At 37.3% G+C, this 20,909-nt stretch overlaps 1 protein-coding gene across 1 annotated transcript in view; it reads right to left on the bottom strand.

The window, feature by feature from the left end:
- mapk1 (mitogen-activated protein kinase 1) overlaps positions 1 to 18,041 on the bottom strand; it is a 36,896-nt gene extending 18,855 nt beyond the window's left edge. The window contains exon 1 of the mRNA XM_049578609.1: positions 17,632 to 18,041. Within this exon, the coding sequence (XP_049434566.1) occupies positions 17,632 to 17,777 (146 nt within the window). The 5' untranslated portion in view covers positions 17,778 to 18,041. The remainder of the gene's footprint in view (positions 1 to 17,631) is intronic.
- Positions 18,042 to 20,909: the final 2,868 nt, after the last annotated feature.

The raw sequence follows: 20,909 nt of genomic DNA, 5'->3' as shown, positions 1-20,909 counted from the left end.
TGAGAGAGCTTTTCTCTGGGATCAAGGTGCAACATAAATAACACTATATACAATGCCAATATATAATGGCACTTTCTGATGTGCTGCAAAATCGTAACACTTAAGATGAAGTGCTTGCATGTTACACAAGGAAATCAGTAGCTGTGTTTTTTGCAGCGATTCGCGAGGACAATCTTAGTTCACACTACATTTCATTATGTTTACTGAGGCCAAGCCCATCAGTTCCTTGTCAGTTTGTCCAGGTGTGTAACAGAAGGAACTTACTGAGGAAGTACAAAGTACACTGAGCTGAGTGTGTAGGATTAAAGTGCTCGCCTCAGTGTACAGTGAGAGTCTTGACCTGCTCAGCCTTATCACTGAAGGCCTGACTTTCATTTCTGAGAATTGCGCTTTCAGGCACACAGGAGTTTTGAACTCCAACTTCATGCATGGTTTTGAATTTTACTGATGTGAATTTGCTATGTCTGGTGAGAAGTTAAACCAAACCTGGGTTAATGCTCATAACCGGCTGCACCTGTCTAACACAGCTGACTGTAACTCCTCACTGTGAAAACACAAGCAAAGCTCTACTTAGCAGCTTGATCCAGTAGGATGCAGCATGCAAACTGTTGCTGAAGAGAGAGCTAAGAGAAAGTTAATCAGCCACAATCAGTTAATCTTTGACGCCATTTTAAATCAAAACTTCACCCAAAATTCAGTGGGTCCAGCTTCACAAATGTGAATACTTTCTGGTTTTCTATGACAGAAAATGAATTACATTCAGGTTCTGGACGAGAAGTAAGTATAGAGCGGTGCAAGGGTGACATTTATTTGTAGTTAACTTCGCTCTGGTTCCCTCGACAAAAAGCCAATGGGATTTTTCCAGTGGATTCAGAAGTTGGGTATTTACTCACGCAATTAATGTCGTATTAAAAGCGTTAAAATCTCTTATGCTTGTGTTAATCAGGCATCCATCCAAAACCCATTCAAAAATCCTGTGGACTTCCAAGACGGGAGAACCATAAGTGCAAACATGCTAACTCATTTCCCATTTTAAGGACTCATTCCTGCAGTACTCTATATGTCCACTTGAGCTTTAGAGAATTTAAACTTTTAACTATTTGCTGTCATTCTATTGACCAGGGGTCTCATTTATAAAACAACACGTAGGATCTATACTAAAAATGTATGTACGGACAAAGCCAAAAAATATTCAACAATTTCTACAATCAGGCGTCTACCTCACCATCTGTTTCTCAGTTTCCTGTCTCCAAAATGTTTGATGCACAATGTCTATAAATGAGACCCCCAGACGATTTGAAAAGAACAGATTAATGGTAATGTATTACTTGCAGCCCAAGTTGAAGGCTAGATTTTTTTTTCAAAATGCTGAAATTGCCTGATAAATCAAAAGCAAAACTTTAACAAATACGGGCCTAAAGTATTTCTGATCCCCCAGTTAACTGTCATTAAATTAACTTTTACTCACATTTTTGTAAATATATGGTCTGTCATTAAATGTAGACACAATGCCTTCTCTTATCTTAATAAAGATGCTCTGGTGACAATAAGAGCTGCAGGCTCTTATATGAGAATCTGCTCTGAGTTGCTTTTCCTGTTTCCTCTGCTTCTGTATTGTTTTCTGGGCATGCTCAGTGCCCAGGAAGGAGCGCAGAGAGAAGAAGGGAGGGGGTGAAGAGAGAGGAGGGGGGCTCTGTTTCCAAGGAGATGGGAATACAAGGCTTTACACTGCAGCCGCTGTGTTATGCAATAGGGCTGTTACCATGACGATGTTCAAGGGGTTGGGTTGAAGGAAGAAGGGGAAAAGCTCACAATGCTTAAGGGTGACGCGTACCGAGAAAGTGCAGATTCGAACGTCCGTGCACAAACTACACAGACGGCTTTAAAAGGCAGCACGACATGAAGCGGCAGGTTGTAGGGACGAGCTTCAAATGCTCACAGGCTGACAGTGCTAAACCGTTGGTACTGTAGGAATAGAGGGTCTTTGCATTATGTTGTTTACAGTAATCTCCACGTTTACCAATCTAGAGATCTGACACCAAGTCATGATGTCAATGATGTGTTGTTATTAAGGATGGAAATTAATAAGCCATTACTGATGCTGCTTATCGGTCAGATTCTTGATTGATTTCCTTATGAATTCCTGATTGATTTTATGTGCAAAAAAATCATCTTTGTTCGTAAAATGAGGCCATGCTTTGGAACATTTCCTCCTCTCCACCATGTCCAGGGTGCCAACCAAATTAAATCAGTACTGCCAAGTACCGATTCACATTAATCCATCAGTGCCAAATGTTGGTACCTCAGAGCACATCTGGGTGAGAGCTGGGTTAAGAAAAGAGGTGGAAGTGCCGTGAAGCACCAAGAAGCCTGGAAAAAAAGCCACGGAGCTCCAAGGCCAGCAACAGAGCTCAGCAGTGCTGTCGGGTTCAACTTCAGACAGGAGGCGGAAGCACTCTGAAGCCAGGAAGCCAACCACAAAGCTTCGCGGCAGCTCTGTCAGCTTCCCGAACCAAAGCCATGACTGCGGCACCGATCTCCTGCAATAGATTTGGTGTCTAGTCTATTTTCTTTTTTTATATTATTTAAGTAACAGTGCAGTATTTCTGCTAGACAAGCAGGCACACACAAGCAGAGAGACGGTGACACAAGATTACTATGGTCATAACTTTGACCATGACTCCTTTTTTTTTTTTTTTTTTTTTTTTTTTTGCAAGTTTCCGACATAGACACATAAGTTTCATGCACAAGCTTGAATGCATACGATGGATCGGACAAATAGGATCTGGTTCTCAACTGCCATCCTTCATTACAATGATGACAAGTGTTCATTAGCCTATCATCCTTTCAGATCTTTACTTCCACTTTTGATGTCATGATATACAAATACTGATGATACCAATACTAATTTCTGAGATCTACAGTACTGATAAAATGCAAATACAAAAATCACAGATGACGGTATTATAAAAAACAAAAATCACTTTATATTATTTGAAAGAATTATGTCCCATCACGTTCTGTTCGCGTTTTTACAATTCCTTTAACGCTAAAATTATAAGCTGATAACTTACTGTCAGACAGTATCTCGGAAACCATTTTCAATTTTGTCTGGAGTCAGCTTCTCTGATGTGAGGATTTGACATTTAAAAGACATCACTTTATCCTTTGTTAAGCTGTGATGGGGATTTTTAATACATATTTTACACATCAAATGAATGAATTATTAATGGAAAAAAAATCAGCAGCAGATTGAAAGTAGTTGCAGCCCTAAAAATCTAGATTAGGTAACTTTTCCTCTTACATTCCCATCTTTCTGTCCCATATTTCCCAACTAATAATATACTTATTTGCTTTTTCCTTAGACTTATCATTTTTTTTTAAAATGTATTGGAATCCACGCTACGTTTTGTTTCTGCACAGAGATCAATTAAGTTCAATCTTTTTCTTAGAGCTGATGTGCATCATTTGCTGTCTCTGAGAGGTTTCAGTAGTAAAGCCTCAGGCTTCACTATCGCCTACGAGAGTTCACACATCATGGCTTTCTTATCTGAGTGTAGAAAAAAAAGATGTCTGTCATGGGGATCTTTAGACAAATAAAATCACAATTTGATAACACACACAAAAATCCATTCTGATTTATATATTTTGTCACTCAAGGATTGATCCTTTAACTTTTACAGAACTATTACAAATTTAGCTGCATCTTTTTTGCTCATCAAAATGCACTTCCTGTTTCTGTGTGTGCTAACCACAAAAACTGTTTAAGAAGGTGACTATGACGTGTTTGTGTTTCCCAGAGCTTTTTGGCTAAACTTACATGGCTGTATGATAAAGTGACCTCTGTATGATGAACTAAATCTGTAATGAACTGGAAACCTGCTATGTTTTCCTGCCTTCTGTTCGATTCCAACCTGTGACCCTTTGTTGCACATCATCCCCTCTCCTTCTCTGACCTTTCGTGTCTATCTTAGCTGTCCTATCGATAAAGGCAAAAATCACCCCCCAAAAACAACAACGAATCTTGGAATACGCTGAGCATTACTTTTCTACTACACTAAACACTGTCAAGTTTTGTTTAACTACAGGAAACTTCATTGTTGTAAGTGATCACCTGTACATATTACATGCAAAAAGAAAACTTTGAGGAAGTGACTTTGAGGAAGCTATTTCTCCCTCCTTGCACTCCGCACACAGTACCTCTTAAGCCCTGATGTCAATCTACAAAGATCCTCATTGTGGGATGTAGCTCTTTGTCACAGGCTTTACATCAAGGTATCTTATATTTATAGCTGAGGTGGGCCACCTCACCTAAAAACAAACACCACCTCTGCTAACACCATAAAAACAACAATACACTAACATTAACCATACGAGACAAAGAGCTGAGGCGCTATTTCCCACAGCAAATGCCATATATTTACCTGAAGAGTTTAGAGACATCTTTTGTTTTCATGCATTTTACTGCCAATAGTTTCACACTGTTCCACTAATTTAGAGATGGCAATAGCGTGCCAAGACATGCTGCAAAGCACTAATTAGGGCAAAGAAAACTTTAAAAATATTATGAGGAAGGACATACATCCAATTTGTTAGACCTCAAGGTGGCACCATGCATTTAATGTTAACAAATGCAGCCTACATGAAAACCCCACAAGGCACCTTTAATAACAGGGTTCCTACATCTTAACGCAAGGTAGATTTCAGACTTTGAGACTTTTCAGCGCCCTCAGAATTAAATTTAAGACCAATTTTAAAATAACCAAAATTGAGGAGGGAAAAAAAAACAGAAGAACAGACATCAGTTACTTCTGGTTAGGGACAACTGTGCCCAACTGTAACCTAAAACATGACTTTTTTGCCTCATGGTGGAGCGAGGGTAGAACTTGAGTTAGTTTGCAAGTTTTTTTGGCAATTTTATTTTTTCTCACTCTGCATGTGGGACTCCACTAGGGCTGCCACTAACGATTATTTTCATTGTCGACTAATCTGTCAATTATTTCTTCGATTGGTCGACTAATCATTTCATCGAAAAATGTGTTAAAATGTTGAAAAATATCGGTATATCTCGCCCAAACCCCAAAATTACGTCATCTAATGTCTTGTTTCCTACTCACGCCGAAGGGTTTTAGTTCACTGTCACAGGAGAGTGTGTAAAGCTGCCAATATTTCAACGTAAGAAGCTGCAATAAGAGTATTTTGGGGTACTTTTATAATACTTTTCTATGAAAAATGACTCAAACCGATTAGTCGACTACTAAAATAGTCACCGATTATTTTAATAGTCAATTAGTCATCGATTAGTCGACTAATCGTGGCAGCCCTAGACTCCACTGCCTCCACTGTGCTGAAATTGAAAAACTTAGAGCATAAAAGCCGCATTTACATTTGTCTTGCACAGCTCTCAGCCATGCTGCAAAATCTTGGTTAAATCATTTTGGTCATTGTCATCCAAGGTACACTGACAGCTAGCTAGCAGACCGTGGATCCTAAACTTAAAAAAAAATCAAAAAAAATCAAATGTTATGAAGCAACATAAAAAAAAAAATAAAAACCTTAATCCAAAAAATTTTAATACAAATTAAGGCCTTATTTTTAGATTAATGAATTCAGCAGCTTTAAAGATCTGCAGGAACCCTGGATATACAACATAATAGTGCATAAGATAATGGAATTTCTAACTTCAATAAAATACTATTTTCGATGCCACTGAGAAAACTGACATTGAGGGCATATAAAAAAAATCTATTTTTTTAATAAAATATAAATATGACCAGGCCATAACATGACAATAACGATTTTTATTTCTTGGTTTGTAGCAGAGAAATCATTAACAATAAGAGAGAGTGAGAAAGCGCAGCTGGCACTGGTGTATCGATACTGTGAAAACTGAGTACTGAAATCATTTCAAATATTCAGAATCAGTATGTAACACCTTTGTATAATATACGAACAAAAACTTGATCATGACACAAGATGCATCAGGATTCAGGCTGCCTACCACCTTGACTAAACAATTTCCTGGAGAAAAGCCGTAATATTTATGTTAGTAATACAACTACCTGAACAAAGAATACAAAATTTCAGTGTTGCTGCAGTTGTCTGATGTAAGCTGTATTTCAACCACTTGCAGCCAAGTAGTCAAAGTAACTACAAAACATTTGTTAACAACCTTAGTGAAATTAAAATTGTTGACTCTCATTTGCGGCATGACAGAAGATGGAGTCATTTTAATACTGTTATTTCTTAAAAAACAACAACTATATCACACACCAGGTTTAACAGAGACTCAATTAAAACACAATCAGGCTAGATACAGATGACTATCATTACCAAATAAATGCATTTGTTCACACGTGTTCATATATTTGAGAACATTATCAAAGTAACTAGTACAAATGTATGTAGATCATTTACCTCAAAACCGAAAGTGAACTTCCACACACTCAGCTGAATTACATAACAACACTGTAAATACTGTGCAATCTAAACTGAAGTAGAGCAGCCCTCCTACAAAACGCACTTTTCTTTTTTCAAATTTCTCCTCTCTATCAGCACACCGTCACTCCCTCATACAATATATAACTGCTGTATAACTTCCAGCTCTCAGGTGCCGACCAAACACGCGGACCTTGGTATCTCTGTTTGAGCATGTTATCTGCAAGGTCGTAGATTCAACCAGCAGTCCAGTCTCTACATTCAACCAGACTCAGATGATGTATTTTGCATAAATAAAAATTATGCCAATTAAATGAAGCACCCTCTTCTAACCCTGAATGAGGAAAACCAATTAACACAAGAGCCAATAGGACAGCACTTTTTTCAGCAGTATCCATAAATCAGGATTTAATCTGAACAAAGCAAGAAATTTGTCCCTGGATTAGAGTCAAACTGTCATCTCATCACCTTCACCTGCATTTGATCAAATAAAAGTCATGTGTTTTTTTTTATGTAATATAAAACAAACCATTAAAGGAGCTATATGTAAGAAATCTAAAGCAAATAGTTGTAAAATCCTCATAATATGTCACAGAGACTAAGGAATAATGTTCATGTAACATATTGATCTCACCGACAACGACACTACAGCCAGAATATTCGCATTTAAAAAAAAAAAAATTACGGTCTGCAAATCATGTTTATGTTTTGAATTTGTGTTTTGGCCTGTTGCGCCACCCACCGCCATCTACCAGTACGCAGTCAGTGGAGTCTCAGCATCAGTTACGGTTACGACTGAGTTACAGCAGCACGGCAAGCAGCATTAGCAGTGTCCCAGGACATAGCATTAGCAGTCTCCTCAGCTGTATCCCGGCAGCAGCGTTAGCAGCAGAGAAGCCGGACTTGCTCGAACGGTCCGCTGGAAAACCGAAGATCAAGGACGCAGCGACGCGGCCCTGCCACGGCAGCCGTCCATGGGCAAACAAATCAGTCTCCAGCGTGCTGCTGTCCAGCAACCTCGAATCTGTAGGGGAGGGGGGGCGGACACGACTCGTGGCAGAATTTTGAATTTGAGTGCAGTAACCGTTTTGGCCGCATTCTTACATACAGCACCTTTAAACAATTATTCGATCAACAGAAAATAAATCAGCTATTTTGTTAATCAATTTAAGACACACAATGGCAGACTCCAGCTTTTTAACTATGAGGATTTGCTTTTGCTTTTCTTCATCTTATTTAACAGTAAACTTCATATATTTTAGTTTTACACTGCTGACTGGACAAAAGTCAACATGTAAAGATGTCACTAGGGTTTTTGTAAATTGTTAAAAGGTGTTCATCACTGTCTCATAACATCTTATAGACCAGTTGATTAAAAGAGAAAATAATTTTAAGTTTATTTAATAGTTTGTTGCAGCTCTATATGAGCTGTTCATAAAATGGGAGTTGGAATTTGGAGTTCGTGGGATTCTTGGGGCAGACAAAACAAAACATTAAAATCTCACCATGGGCATTTTTCTCTTTATTTTGGCATTTCATAGACCAAACCATCATTGAAAAATATCGTCAGATAATAATGAAATCTAAAGATCTATCAAAAACAAAAAACAAAATGTTATGTTCAGGTGATGATACAAAATAATATATTCAATTTCTGCCAATTGATGCCCCTAAATCCTACACACTGGACCTTTAATACCATAAAAGATCCAGAGAAAACTGCCACAACTGTTTATTTCTGTGCACGTTTTCAACAACACTGCAGGAAAATCGACCACATCTCTTTGTTGACTCTCAACCTGTTTATTAAACCACACTGGTGATTTGTAACTTAGGCTAGTAATTTGCAGTATTAGCTAAATGGGTGGTACCAAATGCAAAACTCTTTGTTTTACATGCAAATATACGGCTAGTCTTGTCTGTGCTTCAATGTTGCACAGGAGTCAAGGTGCACCTGAGGTTGTCAGTGATGTAAATTTAACATTCTTGCTCTGTGTTTACAGTAGCATGACTGCACTTAAAAGATGAGTCAAAACCTCTACTTATGTGTCATGTGTGCTGATTTCAATGTAACTTCAACTGCTGACAGCATACTCTGATATACAAATGAGGCCAAGAGATACCATCAATGCTGTCTGACCACTTCTGCAAATTTCAGTTTGCATAGAACTAGCAATGTTGTCTCACCCTCACAGGACACAACAGTCATATCTTTGTGCATATTTGAATTAGTGATTTCTTGAGAAATATGTGGATGCAACAGCAGTGCAGTAATAAAATGCATCTGTCGTGCACTGATGATGAAAATCAATACCACCTTCAGTGCAACAAGCCGAAGTGTGCACGAATGTTTTACGTTTGTTGAACCAGAAGTCATCGTGCTCGTCCTGGCAGTCGTAATCACACAAATTACACAAATTACATCTCCTTCAGAATTGCACAACAGGATTTCAGTGAGTGTCAAGGCTCTCATTCTCTCCCTCCCTCTCCCATTGGCTGTGGAGTGGTGGTACTGATGTCAGAGGCAGAGGGGTTGCCATGGAGACGGGCGCCACGGTGGCATTTCAAGAGGACGGCGGCTCATGGCAGAATGAAGCAGAGCATCAGCAACGGCTAAGAATGAGGCGGGTCAAGGAGTTGAGATCAAAATTCGAGGATGTCACCAGGAGGAGGAAAAGACATTTAATTTCAATCCAAATGTTTATGAGATATGTGTTGACTATATATAAAATGTGCATCATCTCTTTGATAAATGAACTTTGGAGCAAAGAGATACACTCTATTTATCTACAACTAGTTAGATCTAAATGCTATCGAATTAAATCCAAATAAAAAGCTTTGTCTGAACTCTCCACATGCTTACTACAAGACTACACATCCGGATTTATTGCATATATTATAGTACAGACTTATTTAACAATGGGATTTCAATAATGCTTTTTTTCAATTGAGTAAAAACAAAAATGAGGGCTGGGAAAAAAACAAAACAACAACAAAAAAAAAAACAACCTGGTCGATTAATTCCAAACTTTCATTGTTTGCCACTTCTCAAAAGTAAAGGTTTTCTAGTTTACTCTGTTTTATCATTTTAAATTTAACATTTCAGTTTTGGGCTGTTGGTCGGGCAAAATGAGTTTTCTGAAGACACGGAGCTCTGGGAAACTGTGACAGGCATTTTACAATATTCTTTTTAGACTACTCGGAAAATAATAAACTGATAGGAAAATTCAAACTAATTGTTGGTTGCAAAGAAAAAGAAAAAGATTAGAGGCAGTTACTATTAGCCAGTAGGCAAGCTCCAGGCTTCAGCTGGGTTTAATTCAGCTTCTAACAGTCTTTACAACTTTACCTCTTAGGCAAAATGGTTTTATATCAAATAAAGCTTAACACTAGTTCTAATAAAGTGTGTCATGCCAGATTCACTACAACAATGAGTTGTGGACTACCAAATACTGCTCACATCAAGTATTCTTTTGCCGTCATTCAATGTCTTTCAATTGCCATTACAACTCGAACAAATGTGTTAAAATAAGCACCAAATATGGAGTCAAATCCATGGATAATAGGACCCTGTCATCAGGAAACAATTAAATGCTTTTACAGTCACTCAACTTGGGATGCACCCATCTGATGCGCTGGGTCATATCTGCAAAGTTTCTTTGTCCATTTCATTATAAAATTCAGTATTTCCTTTACTGATGACATTCATTCCACATGGTGCGGTATACAGATTTTAAATTTGGGGGAAAAGACAGCACTGGTACTGGATCAGTACCCCATAGATACCCTGAGTGAGATATCAGACTTGATTGTAGGGATGCATTGATCCAGCTTTTCTCTCATATATAGATGCAACAGAGGGTTGTACCCTCAGAATTTTGTCAGTCAAATCCAATTCGGCTGTTAATTAGACTTCTAAACAGAGTTCGGCGGGATGTTCAGGGTGACATAAACTTTCACGTAATATAGTAAAAAACCAAGTCAGCCCTCCGAGATAATGTAATAAAATCTATCAAAGACAACAATGAACAAACAACAAGAAATGTCTCTAAGTTGAAGCAATGAGATGTCGTGCCATGAACATGACCAACCACCACTTAGATATAAAACTTTTTTTATTAACAGGAGCCACTTCAGCAGCATCCCCCCATGATCTAACTGCTCATGTGGGCGTGTTGAAAAGGCAGAGTATGCCTAGGCTTCTGAATATCATAACAGAGGGAGATACAGTATCTTGTGCAAGCCCGACGATGTGCACGAACTGAAGCTTGTGTTAAGAGGCTCCGTGCACTGTCAATCTGCGCAGCCCTCAGCCACTGGAAAGCCCTGACATGCAACAAGCCTTACAGTCAAGGAGAGGCTATTGAAAACAAAAATAGGCCTACTCTGAAAATGACACAGACATGCCTCACAGTCAACCGCCCTCTTACCATACAGTCAAACACAACCACGTTTCATAATAGTGTATCCTGGCACAAACTCAAAATCCTGCACAATAACATACTGATTACCAGGTCTTTCTTTGTACAACTTGTAAAAACTCCCAGAGTGATTTTAATCCTCTATGCCATCCTGTTCTATTAAGGTTCACACAATCACTGGAAAAACATCAGTAGGACGTACTAACAACTACAACTTTGATTAAATTTTAATAGGGTACCTACGGCTTAAAATTCGAACAAAATAATAGTTTCATCTTGGCGAAATGCTCAAATTCCACTTTCTACTGCATTAGTCAATAACTGCTTTTGCTTGGAGTCTGGATGCTTCGGCTTCTCCACAACCCAGATAAAAGGAACACTTAATGAGAAATTGCATGGGTAACCAAAAGCTTGTTGAACAGTGGACTTCAGATCAACTGTTGGTGACAAAACAAATTACCGCAGAAGTCTGCAAAAGGAAAGCTGCAGCTGTGATACCTTACTAAAAAGTGAGTATCACATGAAAGAGGGGAAAACAGTTTCAGAACATAACATATCAAAGTCGTAGATATATTATCATCATCCTATAGATCAGACATGAGACACAGATGAAGGGTGGTCCATCCAAGCTCTCTATACAAGGCATACATTCCCATATGAGTCACATCTTTCTTTAATAAATCCCATGATCGACTATAAATGCTCTGCCACTAAGTTTGCATCTTTGACACGTCACATTTGCTATCTCTGCAGGATCTTTTGTGTGCTAAAATGCTTAAGGACTGCACATTGACAACAAAAGCAGGAGACAGCAGGACATGGAGACGGCAGAGAAAGCTGTTGTCATGGCAAATGTGAACAGTATCTTAGTGTAAGGTTTCAGTATGAATCTGTTGGTTTTATAAAGTGCTTTCAGCATGTCTAGGAGTAAATCTTGGGTGCACTTCAGTTGGAGACGTTTACATGGCTGTTTCTTTCGTACTTCGCACGAACATGAACATATTTTCTTTGTTTCAAAGCAGTCTCCCAACAGGAAGATGGATTGACCGATTAGCTTGTTTGACTGACATGGTTGCACGACATAATATTTTGGAGGCTTGCATGGCTGCTCCTCTGAAAGCATCTGCAACCTACAGTCACAAAATTGAAGTTATAGCATGACCTCTTTGTAGATCTGTAGAGATGTTTCATCACATCTCTGCAGAAAAATAATTCCAGCTTTAAGAGTTAAGTTTCACCAAGTTGTAATTTGGTGAAAATCACTCGCTCTTGTAAATTATACATGTTAATTTTTCATCAAAAATGTTCCAATTTTCTTAAAAACCTCTGAGTGTGAAACGTGCTTATGAGTAAAATGTATATGATAGAATATGAGCATTAGTTCAGCTTCATTTTGACTCATGGCACTTGATGAACGCAGCCTAAGGGAAGCCATTTACAAAGTAGTAACACCAGTATTCAGTGGTGCACTGCCACCACAAAGAGCCTGACAAAGTGCAACTTCCTGATACAAAAATACTTAAGATGCAAACCAAGGGCTGTCTATGAAGTACATGCTGCACCACTTTCCCTGGCTGCTGCACATCAAAGCAACATGACCAACTGACTCAAAACTACAGGTCTCAAAGAAGAACGCAGCAAGACAGCAAGTGCAAGGAGGCTGAGGCTGACACATCGCCCACTCCAACGCCAAAGATACATAAACAACACCAAAGTAAAGAACTGGGCTTTTACATGGACATGAGCGAAGAATACTGAACTGTCTCTATAGCTTTTGCTGATGGTATATGGTAGAGTAATTTAAGGGCTGCAAGATGAAACAGTCTTTGAGTTCATAAAGGGAAGTGCTCTCAAAAATCACCTAAAATAATCTGTATTTCTCCTTGAAAACCTAAAATGACTCAAAATATCCTGTGATAATATATAGACAAACAGTTTGTGGTATTGCATATTTAGTCTCACAGGACCCATTTACAAGTGAGAAGCGATTGTACACAAAACAAAACGGTCACACTTGATGAACACAAAGTTCTTGTAACTCATCATTTTGCCATCTTAGAGATACTGGCATCACTGTAAGTCAAAACAAATACAGTTATTGTAACTTTAGTCAAGCATGATGGAACTATCTGCGCCTGCTGCTCTAATTTATGATAGCTGATGTCATGGAGTACGACAGATCTCAATATGCGTGTCATCCTCATACTCAAATCATTGTATCTTTGGGTCATTTCTTGTAGATGGGTGATACACTGTATTAATTTCCTTGAAAAAAATCAACCAAACATTTCAACTTATCAAATTATCAATGATCACGCCTTTTGCTCCACAGACAGCATCACCTTCTCATGATTTAAGTCAAAAGTCAGATGTGAGAACAGCAACAAAAAGATGCCTGATCTTAAAGCAAACTATCAAATGAAAAGTCAAAGTTCATGTGAGGGGCTAAAAGTCTTCTTGTGCATCACACATTACTGGTATGACTTGCAATAACATGAAGAAGAAAGCACTGGTGACTAGCATGGGCGAACTGATAACGAAAAGAGCTCCACTTACAGATACTGAAACTTCGTTTAAATAAAGTTCAAGGAATAAGACGTCACGCTGCTGCCCCAAAAGTTGACTGACAGATGGTTCCTGAGAGGTGACGTGCAGAAAAAAACCACAGCAACAAGTTGCCACTTGTTACATGTCATTAATTGTTGGCTAAGACGATGATGTGCCGAGTTTTACTTAACAAAAACAGCTCTTTGTTGTCTTTGTGTGAGCTGAGTTTGAGGTAAGGCACTGCAGACTGTGAAAATATTCTTGACCTAATTTTGCTAATGTTAGCATGTGTAGTGCAAAATTTAACAGCTGTGTTCACTTTTAAGTTGTCCCATGAAAAAATCAAGCTTTCAGAAGGGCCAGTTTGGAGTTTGGAGCAAGTAATTGTGACCAAACTTCCCTTATTAAGACTGAAATATTTCGAAATTTTAGGAGAAAAATGAACATTTTCTGATCAAAAAACCACTGAATCCATCAGTCCAGTCTATCAGTTCAACTATACTTTTAAATTCAGTTATTTGCACCAGTGTAAATGTCCCAACTTCAAAAAACTCCTCAGCTCCTTATGTGAAAGATATAGTCAATAAAAAGGCATTAATATTTAGTATTATTTGTCAGCGTAATTAAAACATAGTTCAGGACACATTAAGACAGTCAGCTGCCACTATCCATATAGATTAATATTTTATCCATGAAGCCGTATATATTGCAAAAACTAATGCCAAATGCCCATTACACATAACCAGAGAGCAAAGTGATGTCCTGAAATGATTTAATTTGTCAGACTAATAGTCAGTTTTGAAGTTACCAACAATATAGAGCAGAAACAAAGCAGCAAATACTCATAATTTTTTAAGTGAATTTCTGAAATTGTTATGATTTGACTTGCAGTTAAGCCGCCCAGCTTCACACCAACCATCAGATTTCAACACTTATTCTGAAGTGCTATTGTCTGTTTTAATGCTAGAGCAAGCTCACATACAAACGCTTTACAACTGAACATCCCTCCAGCATTGAGGCTTTGATGGTAACTGTATTTTAGTATGCTTGCAGTGGGTATGTACTGGTGATTTGTTGATAGGGGATCGTACGAGTATCAACCGAGGCTGTGTGCTTTTGGTGGGTTTTTTCGACTTTGCAGACAGAGAGATGCTGAACAACCTGCTGTGCCTCTGCACTGTAGGCAGGCCATGTGTCAAATCAGTGTTCGCAGAAAACCAAGCTCCTCTCACCACAGAGGAAAAAAAGAACTACACTGCTGTTGTTTGACACAAGGACAATATATTATGTAATACACTACAGTGTGCACATAAGGTCAACTACAGTGCCACGGGCTAAAGAAACAACAAGATTTTGTGTTTTTGAAAGAGGAGAGCACGATTTCACAGTTAAAATTAATTTAGTCATCTTTGGGGTTAATTATCGGAGTGAATCCTACAGATTTACACAATTACAATAACAATCATGCAGTGCAATGGGGTGAAATCTATAAAAACCACAAATAAAACTGTGCATAAATTGAGTTTTGATGTATTTATCTTCCTCCTCACCCCTGATAGCATATCATTCAGGTAAAAAATACTGCTCCCAGAATGGGTCTCACTATAAATTCCTTCACATACAGCGTGTAACAAGCCTTCAGCATCAGCCATAACTAATAACAATTTAACATAGTGTACAGCTACCATGTGTGAGAACACATGGACATTTTTATGACTATATAGTGCAGGAAAAATAACATGTAGTAGCAGGAGATTAGTATGGATTCTGTATTGATATAACATATCTCAATAGTGAACTGTTAAAACAGCAATTGCGCTAGTTTGGGAGATAGAAACCACCACAAAGTCAATTAAAATTATTGTATATTTAAACAGTGCACAGCTACAATGGGTGACACATGGACACTGATATGTTACAGATGAAATAAGATTAAATAGCATGACATTAGTTTAAGTTCTATATTGATTATAACTAAAAACCTCTACATGCAATGGTAGAATATAAACACTAAAGCGATAGTTTGGGAGACAGAAACCATCACAAAGTCAATGAAATCGCTATTTATGTAACCATAGTGTACAGCTACTGTAGAAAAACAAATGGGAATTTTGTGATAATATAGTAGAGGAAAATAGCATGTGGTAGTATCAGATTAACATAAATTCTGTATTGATTATATGGTGACGTATTAAAAAGGGTATTATACTAGTACAGGAGTTAGAAATGACCACAAAGTCAATTAAAATTACTTGAAATTGTGCATTGTGCATAGTCAGCTACAATTGGTGACATATGAAAATTAATATATTAAAGAAAAAAATAAGATGCAGTATCATTAGATTAGTTTAAGTTCTATATTGATTATAACTGAAAACCTGTATAAACAATGGTAGAGTATTAACACTAAAGCAATAGTTTGGGAGTTAGAAATGACCAAAAAGTACAACTACTGTAGAAGAATACATGGGGATTTTATGATAATATAGTAGAGGAAAATTGCATGTGTTAATATCAGATTAATATAAATTCTGTATTTATTATATAGTGAAGTATTGAAAGGGGTATTATATTAGTATGGGAGTTAAAATCGACCACAAAGTCAATTAAAATGACTGTAAATTTAAACAGTGGACACCTACAATGGGTGACACATGGAAACTGATGTGCTAAAGATAGAATAAAATGCAAAGGCATGAGATTAGTATAAATTCTATACTGATTATAACTAAAAACTGTGTATGCAATGGTAGAGCATTAACACTAACGCTATAGCTTGGGAGACAGAAACCACCACAAAGTCAATTAAAATCACTACTACTGTCAACATAGTGTACACTGTAGGAGAACACATGGGAATTTCCTGATAATATAGTGAAGGAAAATAGTATGTGGTAGTATCAGATTAATATAAATTCTGTACTGATTATATAGTGAAGTACTGAAAGGGGTATTATTAGTATGGGAGTTAAAATCGACCACAAAGTCAATTAAAATGACCGTAAATTTAAACAGTGCACAGCTACAATGGGTGACACATGGAAACTTAAATGTTACGGATGAACTAAGAATAAATGGCATGACATTAGTTTAAGTTCTATATTGATTATAATTGAAAACCTGTATAAACAATGGTAGCGTATGAACACTAAAGCGATAGTTTGGGAGACAGAAACCATCAAAAAGTCAATGAAAATCGCTATTTATGTAACCATAGTGTACAGCTACTGTAGAAAAACACATGGGAATAGTATGATAATATAGTAGAGGAAAATAGCATGTGGTAGTATTGAAAGGGATATTATATTAGTATGGGAGTTAGAAACGACCACAAAGTCAATTAAAATTACTGTAAATTTAAACAGTGCGCAGCTACAATGGGTGACACATGAAAATTGATATGTTGCAAATAAAATAAGATGCAATGGCATGACATTAGGTTAAGTTCTATATTGATTATAACAGAAATCCTGTGTATACAATGGAAATGGAATTGACACTTAAGTGATAGTTTGCGAGACTGAAACCACCACAAAGTCAATTAAATTTGCAGTGCACAGCTACTAAAAGTGACAAAACATGGAAATAAATATATTAAAGATAAAAAATAAGATGCAATAGTATGACATTCCTATAATCTATGTTGGTTACAATTGAAAACATGTATGCAACACTAAAGGGCTACTTTGGGAGACAGAAACAACCATCCAGTGTTCTTAAATCACTGTAAATCCATAGTGAAGGATTGCACACACCCTGTTGGGTGATTGCTAAAGAAATAGTATTGCCAAAACATCAGGTTTGCTCATTTTTATAAGATGCGTGCTACGTTTAAGTGTATAAAGGATGCAATACAACCTCAGTTAAAGACGATGCAAATGACATTCAGTGATAATTGTGAGTCACTAATCATTGTTAGCTGTATAGCTGAATAAAATAGACCTCCCGGTTAACTTAAGTGTTTTATCGTTATTAAAACCCACCCAAAGTCAAGCCAGTTCAGCCGCGATTTAATCTTGTCTGTCTTTGTTGAACTAACATCGGTGTAACACTGTTGCTTGCTAGTTTAAAACATGACATTTAGCTAGTTAAGTTGGTTGTTTATAACGGAAAAGATACAACGGTAAGTTACGTTAGCTAACGTGTAGTCGGGGTAAAACAAAAAAAGAAAAGGTGTAAACTGTATATACACTGTAAGTTAAAGAGAGACTTCGGGTACACTCACCACACCATCCCGTAGGCTCCCTCCCCGATGTAGGAGAGGTTGCTGTACCGAGGCCCGACGTCGAAGGCCTGCCCGCGGACCAGCTCCGTTCCCGACCCGGGGCTGGGGCCGCAGCCAGCAGGGGCAGACACCGCAGCTGTCGCCATTATGAGCACTGGCTTTTTTTTTTCTTCTTCTGTTACAAGGCTGTCAAATAAAAAATAAAAAAACAGCGACTAAGATTAGAAAACAACTGTGTGAGTGCTTGTTGTATCCGTCGTCGCTGTGACTGCAGCAGTTGTCGGTGTAGCAGAGGCCTTCAGTTGGTGTGGAGTGTTTTTCTTCTTTCCGTTAATGTGTCGGGAGCGACCACACCGCTGCTGTGCTGTCGCAGGCAGGAGCGAGTAGCGAGCGGAGAGCTTGATGCTGCAGGAAATAACGGAGGCGGTCATGTGATCCGGTGTTTTCTTTTTCTTTTTTTCTTTTTTTTTTTTTACTTTCCCCTCTTTTTTTGGTGGATGACAAGTGTTGCCTTCAGGCACTGCTTCCACCCAGTGGCATAAAACTCAGCCTGACTAACAGTATAATACTCTAAAATATTTTATCACCTGCAGAATTGATCACGGTATTGCTCCACTTTCTGGTCTTCCGAAGAAAAACACAGCTCAATTACAGTTACTGAAAAACTCAGCTGCACGTGTGCTAGTCTCTGCATTGGTTTTAAGATCCTTTTACTGGTTTATAAAGCTCTTAATGGTCTTAGTCCTACCCATTTATCAGATTTGAGAGAGTGTTGATGTTTTAAAAGCAAATTCAAGACCTACCTTTTTAGCCTGGCTTTTATTCTATTTTTTTTTTAAATTTATTCGTTTTTATTTAATCAATTACTATTAATCATTATTGTTATTAATTAAAAATAAAATTGTTTATTTACCATTGTATTTTATTTTTTAATTAATTAATTAATTAATTAATTATTTTTTAATGATTATTGTGTATTTATTCTTATTAGTCTGTCTTTTTAGCTGGCATATTCTTCTATTTATTTATTTATTTATTTATTTATTTATTTATTTATTTATTTATCTATCTATTGACGGATGTAAAATTGATTGATTGACTGACTGATGATTGATAGTAAAATAATATAATATGATATGATATGATATAATATAGTATATAATAGAACATGATATGATATGATATAATATATGATATAAAATGATATAATATAGTATATAATATAATATATAATAGAACATGATATGATATAATATGATAGAACATAATATAATGTAACTGTACCATACGTTTATTATTTCTAAAAGGTGTCATTAGTACTCCTGCTGCTGCTGTACCATTTTGGTCTAGTTTTGTTGGTAACTTCTGCCAGACAAATATCTCCTTACTAATAAGGTAAGGGAAAGATTTATCCTTTAACACCAGTTTATTTTGGAAGGACATTATATATATATAACCAAGGTCACTTAGATAGCTGGGGAAGGTTTATTGAAGCTGAGGAGGTGTGATGAAGAGTGATGGGTCTCTACTCTGATCTCTTCAACAACGCCTTGTATTTTCTTAAATTTTTCTTTTTCTTTTTCTTTTGTCAACTTGTGCTTCATGCAGTTTAGCTAGTTTGGAATATTGTTATGCCAATGTGAAATTTCTGGTGTATGACTGTTTGTCCCTGTGTTGTATGAGGTACTGTGTTTAGTTGTTGTCAGTTGTTTTGTTTTATAATGACATTTATTTAACTGCATTTATAATAACGATTTTTGTGTAGGTATTTTAATAACTTTTGTTGTATATGACGGAATTGTTTGATCTAGTATAGATAAATTGCTGCTTGTGTTTTTTTAACAGTGTCTTGTAAGGTGTCCTCCAGTGCTTTGAAAAGCACCTATAAATAAAAGTGCATTATAATTATTATCCACCCATCCATTTTCATAACTGCTTATCCTCTTGAGGGTCGCGGGGGGGCTGGAGCCTATCCCAGCTGACATTGGGCGAGAGGCAGGGTACACCCTGGACAGGTCACCAGACTATCACAGGGCTGACACATAGAGACAGACAACCATTCACACTCACATTCACACCTACGGACAATTTAGAGTCACCATATGAAAAGCATGGCTTCCATCTGTATGTCTTACAGTACACCATCAGGTACCTCAGGGATCAGCCTCAGGGAACTCTGGATTTCAGTTAGGTGAGGTTAGGTTAATTTTAGAATCACATTTTCTTAAAGATATATTATAAATATAATTCAATCTGAATAATGTCTTTGAGATTATTTGACTAAATTGGTGCCTGATGAAGCAACAACATCAGGAGCCACAGCAGTGATGTAATCTCAGATACTCTGGACATACAGTATGTCTGACAAACACAATGAGGTTTTTGTGAAGGACAAAAGAAAAAACTGCCAAGAGGAGCTACTGTTGATCAAACTGTGCATGTAAATAAGTGACAGAAATCAAATGTTCAGTGTTCAAAATGAGCAGGCTGTGAACAACATATGGACTTTGTCTCCATCTTGTGACGTTTACAGGAAGTAAAATGTGTCCATGCAATCACACCCTTTCAGCATGTTGTCCCTGAAAACTGCAATAAGGTTAACCAGAAAAAGATTCATGTGCTCAATACTCAAACTGCATTACATCATCAGGTTATAAACTCTCATACAGGTACAGATCAATTTATTAACCTGGTTATCATCATCTTGTGTTTAATCAGATCATAATATAACAAACACTGTATCCACTTCTCCAAATACTTTGTCTACAGCTTTGTGATTCTTCACTTTTATTGTAATCAGTTTTTAAAAGTTGTTTTTCTTAACTGTCTGAAATTATTTATGTGAAGTGGGTTTCTGCTTTGTTTTTTGTTTTCATGCAACTGTGTCATGAAGAATTTAGTTATATTGTCTTAAGCCAAAATGTATAAACATGATGAGTCCTGCTTTTGATATTCTGCTTAATTTTTCAGGGATCTGAAATAAATATTTGGCTCATGTTGTTTTGTAAATACTCTGATTGTATGATGCAGCTTTCTTGTCTTTTAAGAAACAGCTGAAAACATGTGAGGAATAAAGCATGGCATATTGAAGAAGAGTTGTGCCGCTTGTTTCATTATGAAGGAGTTGTATTGATTCTCACGCTGGTCTGTACCTCACTGTGTGTGTGTGTGTGTGTGTGTGTGTGTGTGTGTGTGTGTGTGTGTTCCTAAAATTAGAAACAGTCAGTGTTATGGCTGTATGTGTTCCTGTGCTGTTGTTCTTGTCTCCTCTCCTGTAG

This window comes from Epinephelus fuscoguttatus, linkage group LG6 (assembly GCF_011397635.1).
Source record: "Epinephelus fuscoguttatus linkage group LG6, E.fuscoguttatus.final_Chr_v1".
Taxonomy (NCBI): Eukaryota; Metazoa; Chordata; class Actinopteri; order Perciformes; family Serranidae; genus Epinephelus; species Epinephelus fuscoguttatus.
Note: the sequence above shows the minus strand (reverse complement) of the source record. Positions and strands in the feature narration are given on the sequence as shown.